Genomic DNA, 17,148 nt, shown 5'->3' on the forward strand with positions numbered 1-17,148 from the left:
CGCGTGCCGGACCGGCTCGGCTCGGCTCGGGGGGTCGACGCCTGGTTCCCCGGCGCCGCGCGCCGCTGTTCCCTGCCTCTCCCTCCCCCCCACCCCCACCCCGGGAGGAGCTCGCGAGGGCGCCGGGGAGGACCGGCGAGCGGAAGATCAATAATGGTGATCAGGTCTTACCGTTCCCGGAGCGGAGGGCCAGCGGGGACTTGAGTCGCCAGGCTGCGAGGTCGGAGGCGGTTCTCTGAAACACGAACGGCACAGGCAGAGGCACGAACATGGTTCTTTGGAGAAAAGTCTCTTTGTTTAAAATTCTTCAGAGGACAGACGGTGGCGAAGAAGGAGAAGAAGAACGAGCGTCGCCTTCCGCTTTGTCGCTGTTTTTTTTTTGGTTTGTTTTGTGTTGTTTTTGGGGGGCTGGGTGTCTTTGGTCTGCGGGGGAGCGGGTCCCCGGCGAGCTCAGAGCCCGCGCGGCTGCGCTGCGGTCATGCCCGCGCTCGCGGGGCCGGCCGGTGGTCGCTCTGTCGCCCGCGCGGAGCCGGGCATGGGCGGCCGGAGAGCCGGGCAGGTGCGGAGAGGGAGCGCTGGCTGGCCTCGGTGCCCCCCGCCTCGCTGCTCGCAGAGGCTCTGGCGGCGAGAGCAGAAGCGCGGCAGCCGCGGTCCGATGAATATTAATATCTGGGGCAGGAGCGGCGGGGAGGTGAGGTTCCGCCGCACCGGCATCTGCGGGGAGCTGGCCGGCTCTCGGTCCGCTCCGGTCTCAGTTCATGTGTCCGGACTCGGCGCTGCCGGGGCCGCAGCGCGACCAATTAACACGCTCGGTAATTAATAGGCCGTTAATGAAATAAAGAGCGCGGGGACGGCCACCGGCGGCGGGGGCAGGTGGTGGGGTGCTGGGGGGGTGGGGGGGGTTGGGAAGGGGGGAGCCCTCTTCCCTGGACGAAAAGCGGGGCTGTTCCGGCTCCTCCTACGTCGGCTTGTCCCGTCGCAATCTGAGCCCGGGAGTCGTAATTAAAGCGAAGTCGATCGATAGATAAATAAATAAAATAAAGAAAGAAAGAAAACCTGCGGACCCTGCGTTGTTAATGAATAGTTACTTTCTGGGTTCACCTGTCTGTCTGAGCGCCTGTGTGTCCGTCCATGCCGTCTGCGCGTCTCTGCCTGTCCTGCCTGCTCCCCGTTATTTCCTGAACCCCAATAGCTGCGGCCGAGCCGGCTGCCTCCGCTTCTCTCGCGCTTCTGGCAGGGCTGCCTGGAACATTGAGGCGCGAGGTCCCGCTTCCCCGTGCTCATTACTCGCCAGCTCGCGCCCCCTCCCCCGTCCCCCCCCCCACCCCCCAGCACCCCCCCTCCCCTCTCTCTTTGTATCCCTGCGAAAGCAAGGTGGCCCCTCCGCATCGATTCCTCGCGCCAGCAGTCCCCGCGACCAGCGGCTGCGGGAGTCCGGCTCGTGCTCGGACTGCAGGGGCCGTGCCGGGCCGGGCCGGGCCGGGCCGGGTTCTGTCCCAGGGGTTCGGATGGACTCCGGCCCTGCGAGCGCCACGACTGTTGTTAATTGACAGTGTGCTGGGCTGTGAGCAGTCCATCAACGGGGAGCTGTCCAGAGAGAGGTCTGTCCAGCACTGTGAGCTGTCCAGAGACAGGTGTGTGTCCAGCACTGAGCTGTCCAGAGAGCTGTCTGTCCAGCACTGTGAGCTGTTCAGAGAGCTGTCTGTCCAGCACTGTGAGCTGTCCAGAGACAGGTGTGTGTCCAGCACTGAGCTGTCCAGAGAGCTGTCTGTCCAGCACTGTGAGCTGTTCAGAGAGCTGTCTGTCCAGCACTGTGAGCTGTCCAGAGACAGGTGTGTGTCCAGCACTGAGCTGTCCAGAGAGCTGTCTGTCCAGCACTGTGAGCTGTTCAGAGAGCTGTCTGTCCAGCACTGTGAGCTGTCCAGAGACAGGTGTGTGTCCAGCACTGAGCTGTCCAGAGAGCTGTATGTCCAGCACCGTGAGCTGTCCAGAGAGGCTATCAGTTCAGCACTGTGAGCTGTCCAGAGACAGTTGTGTGTCCAGGACTGTGAACTGACCAGAGAGAGGTGTATGTCTAGGACTGTGAACTGACCAGAGAGCTGTCTGTTCAGCACTGTGAGCTGTCCAGAGAGTTGTGTGTCCAGCACTGTGAGCCGTCCAGAAAGGCTATCAGTTCAGCACTGTGAGCTGTGCAGTAAGAGCTGTCTGTCCTGCACTGTGAACTGACCAGAGAGATGTCTGTCCAGCACTGTGAGCTGTCCAGAGAAAACTGTCTGTCCAGCACTGTGAGCTGTTCAGAGAAAACTGTCTGTCCAGCACTGTGAGCTGTTCATAGAGAGCTGTCTGTCCAGCACTGTGAACTGTCCAGAGAGAGCTGTCTGTCCAGCACTGTGAACTGTCCAGAGAGAGCTGTCTGTCCAGCACCGTGAGCTGTCCAGAGAGCTGTCTGTCCAGCACTGTGAGCTGTCCAGAGAGAGGTGTGTGTCCACTACCGTGAACGAGCCCAGCGCCTCGTGCCAGGGATCTGCGGTTGCCGTGGTTTCAGCCCCTCTCGCGCGCTCTCTGTCTCTCCCAGCCTCCCCCCGCTCCTCGCGATACATTACCTCCTGTCAATTACAGAAGCCACAATCCGCGCGCACGGGTTACACGCAAGATTATTGTCAATATGGATTTTTTAAATAGAAAAATCTATACGCTAAAACATCGCAGTCGATAGGAGAAAGTCGATAGCAGTAAGCAAGCAAGCCCTCAGTCTCACAGTACCCACACGTGTTTGAGCGGTTCAGCACAACAGAACGGAGCATCGTGTGGGATATCACAAAAGTGCAATTATCGCTGCTACGATTAATTAGAGCAGCTCTCGGCCAGTGGTGTTCGTGCCCTCGTGTCTCTGCCAGCGCATGTTTTGACTACTAACAGAGCAGCACCGCTCGGCCTCTCCGCTCACGAACCTCCATTGTGCCACAGAGCTCCGTCTCGCTCTTCCCCGCGCCTGACAGATGACATCCGCAAGCCCAGCGCGAGAGCGCAGCGACAGCTCGTTGTCCTTCACAAACCCCCCTAACACGGACCGAAGCCCCCCCCCTCCTCTGGTTCCACACGCCACCCTCCGTCCCTCGCCCCCCCCCTCCCAACCCCCCCCCCGCCCTCGCCTCTATTCCTTCCAGACAAAAGCAATTATTTCTTGTAGAATATAGTGTGCCGCGCGCGTCTGAGAGAGAGAGTGTGAGATTGAAGGAGAGAGAATTGCAAGATGGAGTTCTGGAAAAGGGGGAGACTCATATACACACCTTAACCCCCGCCCCACCCCCACCCCTCCAGCACCCGAGCTCTCCTCCGCTCCGGCATAGAGCCAGGACACACCGTCTCACACAGTCTCACACAGTCTCACACAGTCACACAGACTCACAGACTCACAGACTCACACAGACTCACAGTCTCACACAGTCACACAGACTCACAGACTCACAGACTCACAGTCTCACACAGACTCACAGTCTCACACAGTCACACAGACTCACAGACTCACAGTCTCACACAGACTCACAGACTCACAGTCTCACACAGTCTCACACAGTCACACACAGTCACACACAGTCTCACACAGACTCACACAGTCTCACACAGTCTCACACAGTCACACAGACTCACAGACTCACAGTCTCACACAGACTCACAGTCTCACACAGTCACACAGACTCACAGACTCACAGTCTCACACAGACTCACAGACTCACACAGTCTCACACAGTCTCACACAGTCACACAGTCTCACACAGACTCACAGTCTCACACAGTCACACAGACTCACAGACTCACAGTCTCACACAGACTCACAGACTCACAGTCTCACACAGTCTCACACAGTCACACACAGTCACACACAGTCTCACACAGACTCACACAGTCTCACACAATCTCACACAGTCACACAGTCTCACACAGACTCACAGACTCACAGACTCACAGTCTCACACAGTCACACAGACTCACACAGACTCACACAGACTCACACAATCTCACACAGTCACACAGTCTCACACAGACTCACAGACTCACACAGACTCACAGTCTCACACAGTCACACAGACTCACAGACTCACAGTCTCACACAGACTCACAGACTCACACAGTCTCACACAGTCTCACACAGTCACACAGTCTCACACAGACTCACAGTCTCACACAGTCACACAGACTCACAGACTCACAGTCTCACACAGACTCACAGACTCACAGTCTCACACAGTCTCACACAGTCTCACACAGTCACACAGTCTCACACAGACTCACAGTCTCACACAGTCACACAGACTCACAGACTCACAGTCTCACACAGACTCACAGACTCACAGTCTCACACAGTCTCACACAGTCACACACAGTCACACACAGTCTCACACAGACTCACACAGACTCACACAGTCTCACACAATCTCACACAGTCACACAGTCTCACACAGACTCACAGACTCACAGACTCACAGTCTCACACAGTCACACAGACTCACACAGACTCACACAGACTCACACAATCTCACACAGTCACACAGTCTCACACAGACTCACACCGTCTCACACAGCCACACAGACTCACAGTCTCACACAGTCTCACACAGTCACACACAGTCACACACAGTCACACAGTGCATCGGTCTGATTACACAGCCTGTTTACATATATGCATTTACAGAAGTCCAGTGGTTCAGGTCCAGTCCTGTTAGACCAGGAGGACAGCTGGTCCAGTGGTTCAGGTCCAGTCCTGTTAGACCAGGAGGACAGCTGGTCCAGTGGTTCAGGTCCAGTCCTGTTAGACCAGGAGGACAGCTGGTCCAGTGGTTCAGGTCCAGACCTGTTAGACCAGGAGGACAGCTGGTCCAGTGGTTCAGGTCCAGTCCTGTTAGACCAGGAGGACAGCTGGTCCGGTGGTTCAGGTCCAGTCCTGTTACACCAGGAGGACAGCTGGTCCAGTGGTTCAGGTCCAGTCTTGATAGACCAGGAGGACAGCTGGTCCGGTGGTTCAGGTCCAGTCCTGTTACACCAGGAGGACAGCTGGTCCAGTGGTTCAGGTCCAGTCCTGTTACACCAGGAGGACAGCTGGTCCAGTGTTTCAGGTACAGTCTTGTTAGACCTGGAGGACAGCTGGTCCAGTGGTTCAGGTACAGTCTTGTTAGACCTGGAGGACAGCTGTTTGTCATCTCTGTCCTCCTCTCTCCCCACTCTTTCCTCTGTCTCTCCTCTCCCTCTCTTCTCTCTCCCTGTCAGTGCTCTCGGTAATCAATGCTGATGTATTGGCAATATCCTGGTCCAGCGCGGTGTCCCTTGTGCTAGTCCTCACTGAGACGCTGTTATTGAGAACGAATGAAACCAATAATCTCTCTTTCTCTCAGCTCAGGGTTATCAAAATGAATAGTTCTGCCCCCTCAAAAACAGAAAAGAAATTTCCCACTTTCTGGTGGCCTTCTGCCAGCGCCAGAAGAGGGGGCTCAGTCAAACACGAACCTCTGCTCCCTGGAGCCACAGGGGGCGCTGACCTGGGACCCTAAATTGCCACAACCTGAGTGAACACTCCAGTATTCAAACACACCGACTCCAGTACTCTCACACACTGACTCCAGTACTCTCACACACTGACTCCGGTACTCTCACACACTGACTCCGGTACTCTCACACACCGACTCCGGTACTCTCACACACTGACTCCAGTACTCACACACACCGACTCCAGTACTCACACACACCGACTCCGGTACTCTCACACACCGACTCCGGTACTCTCACACACCGACTCCAGTACTCACACACACCGACTCTCACACACTGACTCCGGTACTCTCACACACTGACTCCGGTACTCTCACACACCGATTCCAGTACTCACACACACCGACTCCAGTACTCACACACACCGACTCCGGTACTCTCACACACCGACTCCAGTACTCACACACACCGACTCTCACACACTGACTCCGGTACTCTCACACACTGACTCCGGTACTCTCACACACCGACTCCAGTACTCACACACACCGACTCCAGTACTCACACACACCGACTCCGGTACTCTCACACACCGACTCCAGTACTCTCACACACTGACTCCAGTACTCACACACACCGACTCCAGTACTCTCACACACCGACTCCAGTACTCACACACACCGACTCCAGTACTCACACACACCGACTCCAGTACTCTCACACACTGACTGCAGTATTCTCACACACTGACTCCAGTACTCTCACACACTGAATCCAGTACAGATTTGCTGACTCCAGTATAGACACAATGACTCCAGTACAGGCTTGCTGACTCCAGTATAGACACAATAACTCCAGTACAGGCTTGCTGACTCCAGTACAGACACAACGACATCAGTACAGGCTCGCTGACTCCAGTACAGACTCACTGAGTCCAGTATAGACACAATTACTCCAGTACAGGCTTGCTGACTCCAGTATAGACACAATAACTCCAGTACAGGCTTGCTGACTCCAGAACAGACTCACTGACTCCAGTATAGACACAATGACTCCGGTACAGACTCACTGATTCCAGTATAGACACAATGACTCCAGTACAGACTCACTGATTCCAGTATAGACACAATTACTCGAGTACAGGCTTGCTGACTCCAGTACAGACTCACTGACTCCAGTATAGACACAATGACTCCGGTACAGACTCACTGATTCCAGTATAGACACAATGACTCCAGTACAGGCTTGCTGACTCCAGTATAGACACAATAACTCCAGTACAGACACAATGACTCCATTATAGACACAATGACTCCAGTACAGACTCACTGACTCCAGTATAGACACAATGACTCCAGTACAGGCTTGCTGACTCCAGTACAGACACAATGACTCCAGTATAGACACAATGACTCCAGTACAGGCTTGCTGACTCCAGTACAGGCTCGCTGACTCCAGTATATACACAATAACTCCAGTACAGGCTTGCTGACTCCAGTACAGACTCACTGACTCCAGTATAGACACAATAACTCCAGTACAGGCTTGCTGACTCCAGTACAGACTCACTGACTCCAGTATAGACACAATAACTCCAGTACAGGCTTGCTGACTCCAGTACAGACACAATGACTCCAGTATAGACACAATGACTCCAGTACAGGCTCGCTGACTCCAGTACAGACTCGCTGACTCCAGTACAGACTCGCTGACTCCAGTATAGACACAATGACTCCAGTACAGACTCGCTGACTCCAGTACAGACACAATAACTCCAGTATAGACACAATGACTCCAGTACAGACTCACTGACTCCAGTACAGGCTCGCTGACTCCAGTACAGGCTCGCTGACTCCAGTACAGACTCACTGACTCCAGTATAGACACAATGACTCCAGTACAGACTCACTGACTCCAGTATAGTCACAATGACTCCAGTACAGGCTCGCTGACTCCAGTACAGGCTCGCTGACTCCAGTACAGACTCACTGACTCCAGTACAGACACAATGACTCCAGTACAGACTCGCTGACTCCAGTACAGGCTCGCTGACTCCAGTATAGACACAATGACTCCAGTACAGGCTCGCTGACTCCAGTACAGGCTCGCTGACTCCAGTACAGACTCGCTGACTCCAGTACAGACTCACTGACTCCAGTACAGGCTCGCTGACTCCAGTACAGACTCGCTGACTCCAGTACAGACACAATGACTCCAGTACAGGCTCGCTGACTCCAGTATAGACACAATGACTCCAGTACAGGCTCGCTGACTCCAGTACAGGCTCGCTGACTCCAGTACAGACTCACTGACTCCAGTACAGACTCACTGACTCCAGTACAGGCTCGCTGACTCCAGTACAGACTCACTGACTCCAGTACAGGCTCGCTGACTCCAGTATAGACACAATGACTCCAGTACAGGCTCGCTGACACACACCCTGACTCTCCTCTCCCTCTCTGTGCTGTGGCAGTGTGGTTAGCCTGAGTGTGGAGATTTAGAGCCGGGATCAATAGGATATTTAAAAATCAATGCACTTAGCGCCAGGAAATCAATGGAGCCTAATCGGGATGCCAATCGCCCCAGTCAAAACAATTAAGAGACGAGAAAAATGTTTAACAACCTCCTCCGCTTCGAGAGAGAGAGGGGAGAGATGAAAGGAGAGAAAGAGAGGAAAGGAGAAGAGATCACAGAGTAATAAAATTAGTAATAAACACACACAGGAGACACAGTGAGAGAGAGGAGATCACAGAGAATCCCTCAGTCATAATCACACACTGTAGGACAGGAGACACAGTGAGAGAGAGGAGAACACAGAGAATCCCTCAGTCATAATCACACACTGTAGGACAGGAGACACAGTGAGAGAGGAGATCACAGAGAATCTCTCAGTCATAATCAAACACTGTAGGACAGGAGACACAGTGAGAGAGAGGAGAACACAGAGAATCACTCAGTCACAATCACACACAGTAGGACAGGAGACACAGTGAGAGAGAGAGGAGATCACAGAGAATCCCTCAGTCACAATCACACACAGTAGGACAGGAGACACAGTGAGAGAGAGGAGAACTCTTCTTTTTGGAGAAGACGAGTGTGTGAAGAGCTGAGACAGAGGAGCAGAACCAGCCAATCACGAGTATTTCTCCCAGGCAGAACCAGCCAATGGGGAGGCGTGGATCGGCGGAGGAGCGCGGGGTCATTCTGGGGTCGCTCGATACTGTTCGCACCCCCCTCCTCTCCCTGCCGGCTCAGCCCCAGAAAAATCAATGGGAAAGCCAATATTTCCCCGGCAAAGTCTGGATTACTGAGCACAGCGCCTGACATCACTGCTAATCACACAGTCAATGATACTGACACTGGAGCTATTAACCTATTGATCAACTATCAGTGCCCAGCGCACTGACACACACACCCTAACACACACATTGACACAACACTTGTGCTCCTGTCTCTGTGGGGCGGCCCACTGACTCTCACTCTCTGGTTTTGACTCTCTTCTGTACCCCACAGGGTGAGGACAGACCCCAGACACACAGCCTGGGCTCCCTCGCGTTTCAAAAACCATCGAAACTGGACACAGGTAGACCTGGCTGTCCAGGGAGGACAGGATCAGTGACCACAGCCTGGTCAAGGACACTGGACACAGGCAGACCTGGCTGTCCAGAGAGGACAGGCTCAGTGACCACAGCCTGGACACTGACACTGGACACAGGCAGACCTGGCTGTCCAGAGAGGACAGGCTCAGTGACCACAGCCTGGACACTGACACTGGACACAGGTAGACCTGGCTGTCCAGGGAGGACAGGCTCAGTGACCACAGCCTGGTCAAGGACACTGGACACAGGCAGATCTGGCTGTCCAGAGAGGACTGGCTCAGTGACCACAGCCTGGACACTGACACTGGACACAGGCAGACCTGGCTGTCCAGAGAGGACAGGCTCAGTGACCACCGCCTGGACACTGACACTGGACACAGGTAGACCTGGCTGTCCAGGGAGGACAGGCTCAGTGACCACAGCCTGGTCAAGGACACTGGACACAGGCAGACCTGGCTGTCCAGAGAGGACTGGCTCAGTGACCACAGCCTGGACACTGACACTGGACACAGACAGACCTGGCTGTCCAGAGAGGACTGGCTCAGTGACCACAGCCTGGACACTGACACTGGACACAGACAGACCTGACTTTCCAGAGAGGACAGGCTCCGTGACCACAGCCTGGACACTGACACTGGACACAGGCAGACTCTACTACATTACAGAAGGATATGCCAGCATCAGACAGGTGAAGAGGAAGGGAGAGTGAGAGAAAGCAGGGAAGGGGAGAAACAGAAATTGAATGACACACTAAACCAAACAAAAAGACAGAAACAGACACGGAATAACATCGTTTTTGCTAACAAATCAGTCAGTAAATGAGCGCTTTTCGGTTCTGACTGGGCAAGCATGCTAAGAGTCTGCTGTATAAGTCTGCCGCCACCCCCTGGCCACCCTGGTGAACTGCACCCCCCTGCCTGCGGACCCCGGGCTCCCCGGAGCACAGCCCGACTCATCCGGTCTGTACTGAGAGTCGCTGGGGCTCAGTCAGACACCCCTCCTGCTGCTGGCTGATCCTGCGAATCTGTGAGTGTGTGTCAGTGTCAGTGTGTGTGTCCCAGTGTGTGTGTCAGTGTGTGCGTATCAGTGTCTGTGTCAATGTGTCAGTGTGTGCGTATGAGTGTGTGCATCTCAGTGTGAGTGTGTGTCTCAGTGTGTGTCTCAGTGTGAGATGTTTGTAGCAGTGTGTGTCTCCCCTGCCCTCTCATTTTGTCTCTCTCTTTCGTTGTCTCTCCTCTCGCTCATGTCTCACTATCACTGTCTCCTCTCTTTTGTTGTGTCTCTCCCCTCTCTGCCTCCTGATGTGTTTCTCTCCGCAGGCTGTTTGACCCCAGAGGTCACCAGATAGAATGAGGTCGCCTGTAAATGATGAATTTGAACTTTGACCCCAGCATGTGAACACACTCAGCTTACACAGACAGCCCCTGTGTGTGTGTGTGTGTGTGTGTCGCAGTGTATTAGCTTGTATTATGGTCTATGTGGTGCCTGTACTACTCACACTGATGGCACTGTGTCACTACACTGTTACTTACACTGGCGGCGCTGTGTTATTACACTGTTACTACACTGGCGGCGCTGTGTTATTACACTGTTACTCACACTGGCGGCACTGTGTTATTACACTGTTACTACATTGGCGGCGCTGTGTTATTACAGTTACTCACACTGGCGGCGCTGTGTTATTACACTGTTACTACACTGGCGGCGCTGTGTTATTACACTGTTACTCACACTGGCGGCACTGTGTTATTACACTGTTACTCACACTGGTGGCGCTGTGTTATTACACTGTTACTCACACTGGCGGCACTGTGTTATTACACTGTTACTACATTGGCGGCGCTGTGTTATTACAGTTACTCACACTGGCGGCGCTGTGTTATTACACTGTTACTACACTGGCGGCGCTGTGTTATTACACTGTTACTCACACTGGCGGCACTGTGTTATTACACTGTTACTCACACTGGTGGCGCTGTGTTATTACACTGTTACTCACACTGGCGGCGCTGTGTTATTAAACTGTTACTACACTGGCGGCGCTGTGTTACTACACTGTTACTCATACTGGTGGCACTGTGTTATTACACTGTTACTCACACTGGCGGCGCTGTGTTATTACACTGTTACTCACACTGGCGGCGCTGTGTTATTACACTGTTACTACACTGGCGGCGCTGTGTTATTACACTGTTACTCACACTGGCGGCGCTGTGTTATTACACTGTTACTACACTGGCGGCGCTGTGTTACTACACTGTTACTACACTGGCGGCGCTGTGTTATTACACTGTTACTCACACTGGCGGCGCTGTGTTACTGCACTGCAGCAGTCTGTACTGCAGGGAACAGGTCAGCAGACCGGCCCTCGTCCGGCCAGCCAGCAGCTACATCAGGAGGAGGTAATGAAAGACGAGCAGCAGCCAGCAGATCAGACCACAGCCGAGGCTCGTGAGAAATCTCAACACGGCAGCACTTCCACTGGGGACGACGGTGGGATTACAGGAGGAAGGTGTCACCATGAGGAAGACTGCAGACAGTTCAGAGCTGCAGGGACGACTACACAAGAGACAGCTGCGGACTCAGATCAGCACGTTTGTTCATGGTGAAACCCCAGAACTACGACACAAGCGATACAGTCACGATAAACTACCATCACGCACTCACACACTCACACACTGTCAGGGCTAACACACTCACACACACACTGTCAGGGCTAACACAGACACACACACACTCATTCACACACACTCCCTCTCTCACCCACACACTCATTCACAAACACTCATTCTCTCACACACACACACACTCACCCACACATTCGTTCTCTCACACACACACTCTCGCACACACTCCCCCTCTCACACACAGTCTCACCCACACACTCCCTCTCTCACCCACATACTCATTCACACACACTCCCTCTGTCACACACACACACTCTCACACACACACACTCCCTCTCTCTCACACACACAAACTCACACACACACACACTCCCTCTCTCTCACACTGAACCAAATTGCTTTTTCTGATCACTGATGCTTCTAACCAACAATCAATTTTCTCAAATTTCCAACACTGTATATAATATTAATAATAATAATAATAATTATTATTATTATTATTATTATTATTATTATTATGTTATCAGTGTATTTATTATCTTAAAATGTTGTCCCATCAAAACAGAATACTTACAAAAACAGTATCACACTCCTGTGTAAAAACATAATTCCTGTGCAGAACAAATCCTTAATAATAACACAATAAAACAACATTATTAATCATTGATACAAATCCACCACCACCAGCACCAATAATAACAAAGAAAAAGAATTGCAGCTCGGAAAGATTGAACTGAACACAACGTCAATGACACTGATTCCTGAAAACGTCATGGGCGAAATTAGTGTGTATTTACACTAAATAATATTGACAACATTAATATATATGCCTTTCCATATCACCGTATTGTTATTTAAATATTACTTACATGATGATATAAGTATGTGTATATGAGATACAATGCACATCTGTTTCAGTTAAATATTATTTACACAATTTTTATTTTCATTTAAATATTATTTACAGGACAATTTAAGTATATATATATATGAAGAGCATTATCAGTCTGTTTCAGTTAAATATTATTTACAGAATTATTTCCAGGATGGTTAAAGTATATATGATGTTTTATTGTTATTTAAATACTATTTACGTGATGATATTAGCATATACGATGCACGATATATGTCTGTTTCATGTAAATATTATTTACTCGATTCTATTAATATATATATGATGTTTCATATCGTTTACTGTTATTTAAATATTATTTATACATCATGATATACGTTTAAATAACGATTCATATCGGTTTATGGTTATTTAAATATTATTTAAAAGATTATATACGTATATATGATATACAAGATCAGTCTGTTCAATTTAAATATAATTTACATGATGATATAAGTATAAATGATGTTTTATATCTATTTATTGTCACTTAAATATTGTTTACATTATGATATTCGCGTATAAGATGTACAATATCAGTCTGTTCCATTTAAATATTATTTATAGAATTATTTAAGTATATATGGTGTTTCGAATCGGTTTATTTTTATTTAATACGTTTTAAGTGATGGTATCAGTATACAGTATGTGATGTTTTATATCGGTTTATTATTGTTTAAAGATTATTTACATTATGATATTAGAATATATGCTGAACAATACCAGTCTGTTCAATTTAAATATCATTTACATGATGATATAAGTATAAATGATGTTTTTTTTATTGTTTATATATTTTATCTATTTATTGTTACTTAAATATTGTTTATATTATGATATCCGCGTATAGGATGTCCAATATCGGTCTGTTCCATTAAAATATTATTTACGGGATGATTTAAGTATATAAGATGTTTCATATCGGTTTGTTGTTATTTATTTTTGTTTTTATATTAGTATATATGATGTACAAAATCAGTCTGGTTTATGTAAATATTAACATGACAATTTTAGTACATATGATGTATTTTATCGCTGTTTTATTTAAATATGTACACGAGGTAAGTATTTTAAGTGATTTCCGTATTTTTTACTACGTGGTGATAAAGGTGATACATGATTTATGATGTCAGTTAATGGTCATTTCAGGATTATTTACTCGATTATGATGTTATTATTTTTCATGCAAAATGTCGGCTCGTTATAATTTAAATACCATTTATTTTATATGAGCATTTATAACGTGCGATACTGCTTTGTGTAATCGCAATCATATTTAAATCATGCTGTCAGTATGTATAATGTAAAATATCAACCTGTTTTGTTTACACTTTATGCATAATATCGTTCCATTTAAATATTTTACTTGTTTCCGTAAGTATTAATAATGCGTAATTCAGTCTGTTAGTTAAATATGAGTTACACGATTATATAAAATACAAATGACATTATGTCTAATATCGGCTTATTATTATCTAAATATTCACTAATTATATCCATATATGTTATGTATAATATCGACTTACTGCTCTAGAAATATTTAGTATTACGATGTTTGAAACCGGTCCTTTAAATTTATATCGCATTTCCACGACGATACAAGTATATATATATGAAGACAATACCATTTTTACGAATTTAATATAATTTACATGACGAGTAATTATTATGTATAAGTATAAATATGTACGTATTTGTGTGGTATAAATTAATTGTATTTACACGGCGTTATAAGTATATATGACGTACGGTATCAAGTTTATGTTATTCAAATATTGTTGTGCATGTCATGACAGAAGTGCATGTAATTTAGAATTTCAGTTTCCTGTCAACTAAATATGACTTATTTGATGAGATAAGTACATACGATGTACAAGTCATTTACACGATATTACGTAAGTATACACAGGACGTGCAGTATCCGTCTCTTTTTTTTTTCAATAGCATCTACATGACGCTATAGGGATTGAGGATGGGTCAGATTTATTTATGATTTAAATAGTGTTTTCGGATGTGATATACTGTAAGCAGATATGATGCGCAATACCAGTCTGTTCTATTAAAAGATTATTTACAAGGCGTGGTAGATACCGGCGATCTAACATTGACAGCACCAGCGTTTTATTTTAATACTCTTTACAGGGCGCTATAGTATAACGAACACTATCTATTATTATTATTGATATTATTATTATTATTCTTCAGGCGGATCAGACTCTGATGAGGAGGAGGATCCGGAGGCCGCTCTCACGCGCTGCAGGCGGACAGGAGGGCGAGCCCTCGGGACACACTGGGACACCGGGACACACCGGGCGCCTGGACCCGAGCTGGCCTCCCCGCGAGCTGCGCCCCACTGCGCCCCGGCGAGCGCGAGCTCCAGCGCGAGCGGGGCCGTGTTTCTGTCCCGCAGTGGAAAAGACACGCTGTTTTTATCTGTTCGCTTCCCGCTGTGCGCCGAGACTGGATTATTATTATTATTACTATGGGTATTGTTTTTGCTCCTATTGATACTGTTAATTGTACTATTGTCACTAATTCTGTGATGATGAACCCTGCGGTTTTGTTATTGACGTTCTGAATTGCTGTTCTTGCCGCTGCAGGGGGCGAGGCGCCTCCAGCCTGACTCCGCTCACACACTGTCGGCGCCCTCGCCTCGGAGCGGCCCGCTCGTCTCACACCGCCGCAGCATCCTTCTCCGGGGCCGGCGGGGACGGGGCTCGTGTGCCTTTTCCTCGCGTGTCCGTGTGTGTGTGTATGGTGGGTCAGTGTGTCTGTGGTGTGTAACTGTCCTGCAGTGTGCTGGTACGTGGCGCGTCAGCCTGTGGGTTCAGTCTGCTACCCGGCTCCACTCCCCTGTCAGCCGCACAGAAGCACACAGTCAGAGATACACACACCGTGTGTGTGTGTGTGTGTGTGTGTGTGTGTGTGTGTGTGTGTGTGTGTGTGTCACACCGAGCAAGAGAAGCAGACCCCGGGCCGGACGCGCCTAATTGATGTTTGAAATAATTAACTCGGTGTTCCCATCGATTACCCCTCGTCGGCGTCCCAGGCGCAGTAGTTCGAACATCCCGCTCACCACATCTCTCCCGGACACGCGTGGGCGCTCCAGTCCCCGCATCCAGGCGCTGGGCCGATTCGGTCCCGAGTCTGAACGGAACCACTGAGCACTAACGCGCATCTCCCACGCAAACCGAAGCGCACACAGAGCACACCAGAAGCACGAGACAAACACCTGCTGCCGGACCCGCGAGTGGACCGGTCACCCACTCTGCCCGTCTCTCGGACCGGATACCCGCCTGTGCGGGTGGGAGAAGGAGCAGCTTCTGGGGGGGAAGGAAAATGCCGCACGCGCCAGCCATCACCCCGGGCCGGCCCGTCCCGCGTGGCCCTGGAACGGGTCACGAGAGGCGGGGGCGGCTTCGGAAATCAAATATTCCCGCGAAGATGAGACCCGCCGAGCGCAACATGCAGACGAGCCGGCAGCCGGCGCGATTCGCGGAGAGCCGGGGGGGCGGGCGGGCGCGGGGTGCGGGGGGGTCTCGTCTCGCCGTTAATTCCTTTGTGATCGATACCGGAAAAGCCCCGGCGCTGCGGCGCGAGCGGGCCGGGGGGCGGGGGGGCCGCCGCGGAGGCACCCCATCGATATGCGAAGTTGCAAAGCGCGCGGCTCCGCCGGAGGGGTGGGGCGGGCGGGGGGGGGAGAGCGAGAGAAAAATCGCACATTACCAGCGCGTGGGTCGTGGGCGCCGCGTCTCCGCCGTGCGCGCCGGCCAGCTGCCTGCCTGAGAGAGCGGAGAGGAGCGGAGAGCGGAGAGCGGGGAGGAGGAGGAGGAGGAGGAGGTGGGGGCACGGATTGAGAAAGAGGGTACGGGGGGGGGGCGCGTTCACGTGTAATAACAATACCCCCCCCCCTCCCTCACACCTCTTTCCTCACACACCTCATCCCTCCCTCTCTCCCTGGAAGGCTCAGCTGTTTCCATGGCGACCTGGCGTCGGCTGGTGCTGAGGAGAGAGAGAGAGAGAGAGAGAGAGAGAGAGAGAGAGAGAGAGAGAGAGAGAGAGAGGGGGGGGGCGGGTGTGTGTGTGGGGGGGTGGATATGCGCGCGCGCACACACGAGCCAGAGCAGAGAGGGCTCGAGACCCGACAACCTCCCCGAGACCGACCGACCGACCCCCCCCCAGCACGCGGTCCTCACCGTCTGGAGCGCCGACCAGCGGAGTCTCGCTGGAACTCGGGCAGCGGTCAGGCGGACTGACAGCACTGCAGAGATCAGCTTCACAGAGAGCAGGGAGAATATCCACACACACAGACACACACAGAAATACAGAAACACACAAACACACAGAGAAACAGTAACACACACAGAGACACACGCAGAGAAACAGAAATACACACAGAGACACACACACACACACAGAAACACGCAGACACACAGCGGTAGAGATGCACACTGAGATACAGAAACACATGGAGACACGCAGAGACACATACCGACAGAAACACACACTCACACAGACAGAAACACAGATACAGACAAGCTCA

General features: G+C 50.6%; 1 protein-coding gene across 4 annotated transcripts in view; it reads right to left on the reverse strand.

Annotated features, from left to right (window-relative positions):
- The window catches only part of pou2f2b (POU class 2 homeobox 2b), a 51,351-nt gene extending 50,066 nt beyond the window's left edge, over positions 1–1,285 (reverse strand). For 2 of the 4 annotated variants that reach the window (XM_069184867.1, XM_069184872.1), the window contains exon 1: positions 172–1,284. In XM_069184867.1, coding sequence (XP_069040968.1) covers positions 172–271 — 100 coding nt within the window. In that variant the 5' untranslated portion in view covers positions 272–1,284. Of the gene's footprint in view, positions 1–171 lie in introns of all 4 variants that reach the window. The other 2 variants (XM_069184870.1, XM_069184871.1) reach the window with 2 other exon arrangements.
- Positions 1,286–17,148: the final 15,863 nt, after the last annotated feature.

This window comes from Lepisosteus oculatus, chromosome 27 (genome assembly GCF_040954835.1).
Source record: "Lepisosteus oculatus isolate fLepOcu1 chromosome 27, fLepOcu1.hap2, whole genome shotgun sequence".
Lineage (NCBI taxonomy): Eukaryota > Metazoa > Chordata > Actinopteri > Semionotiformes > Lepisosteidae > Lepisosteus > Lepisosteus oculatus.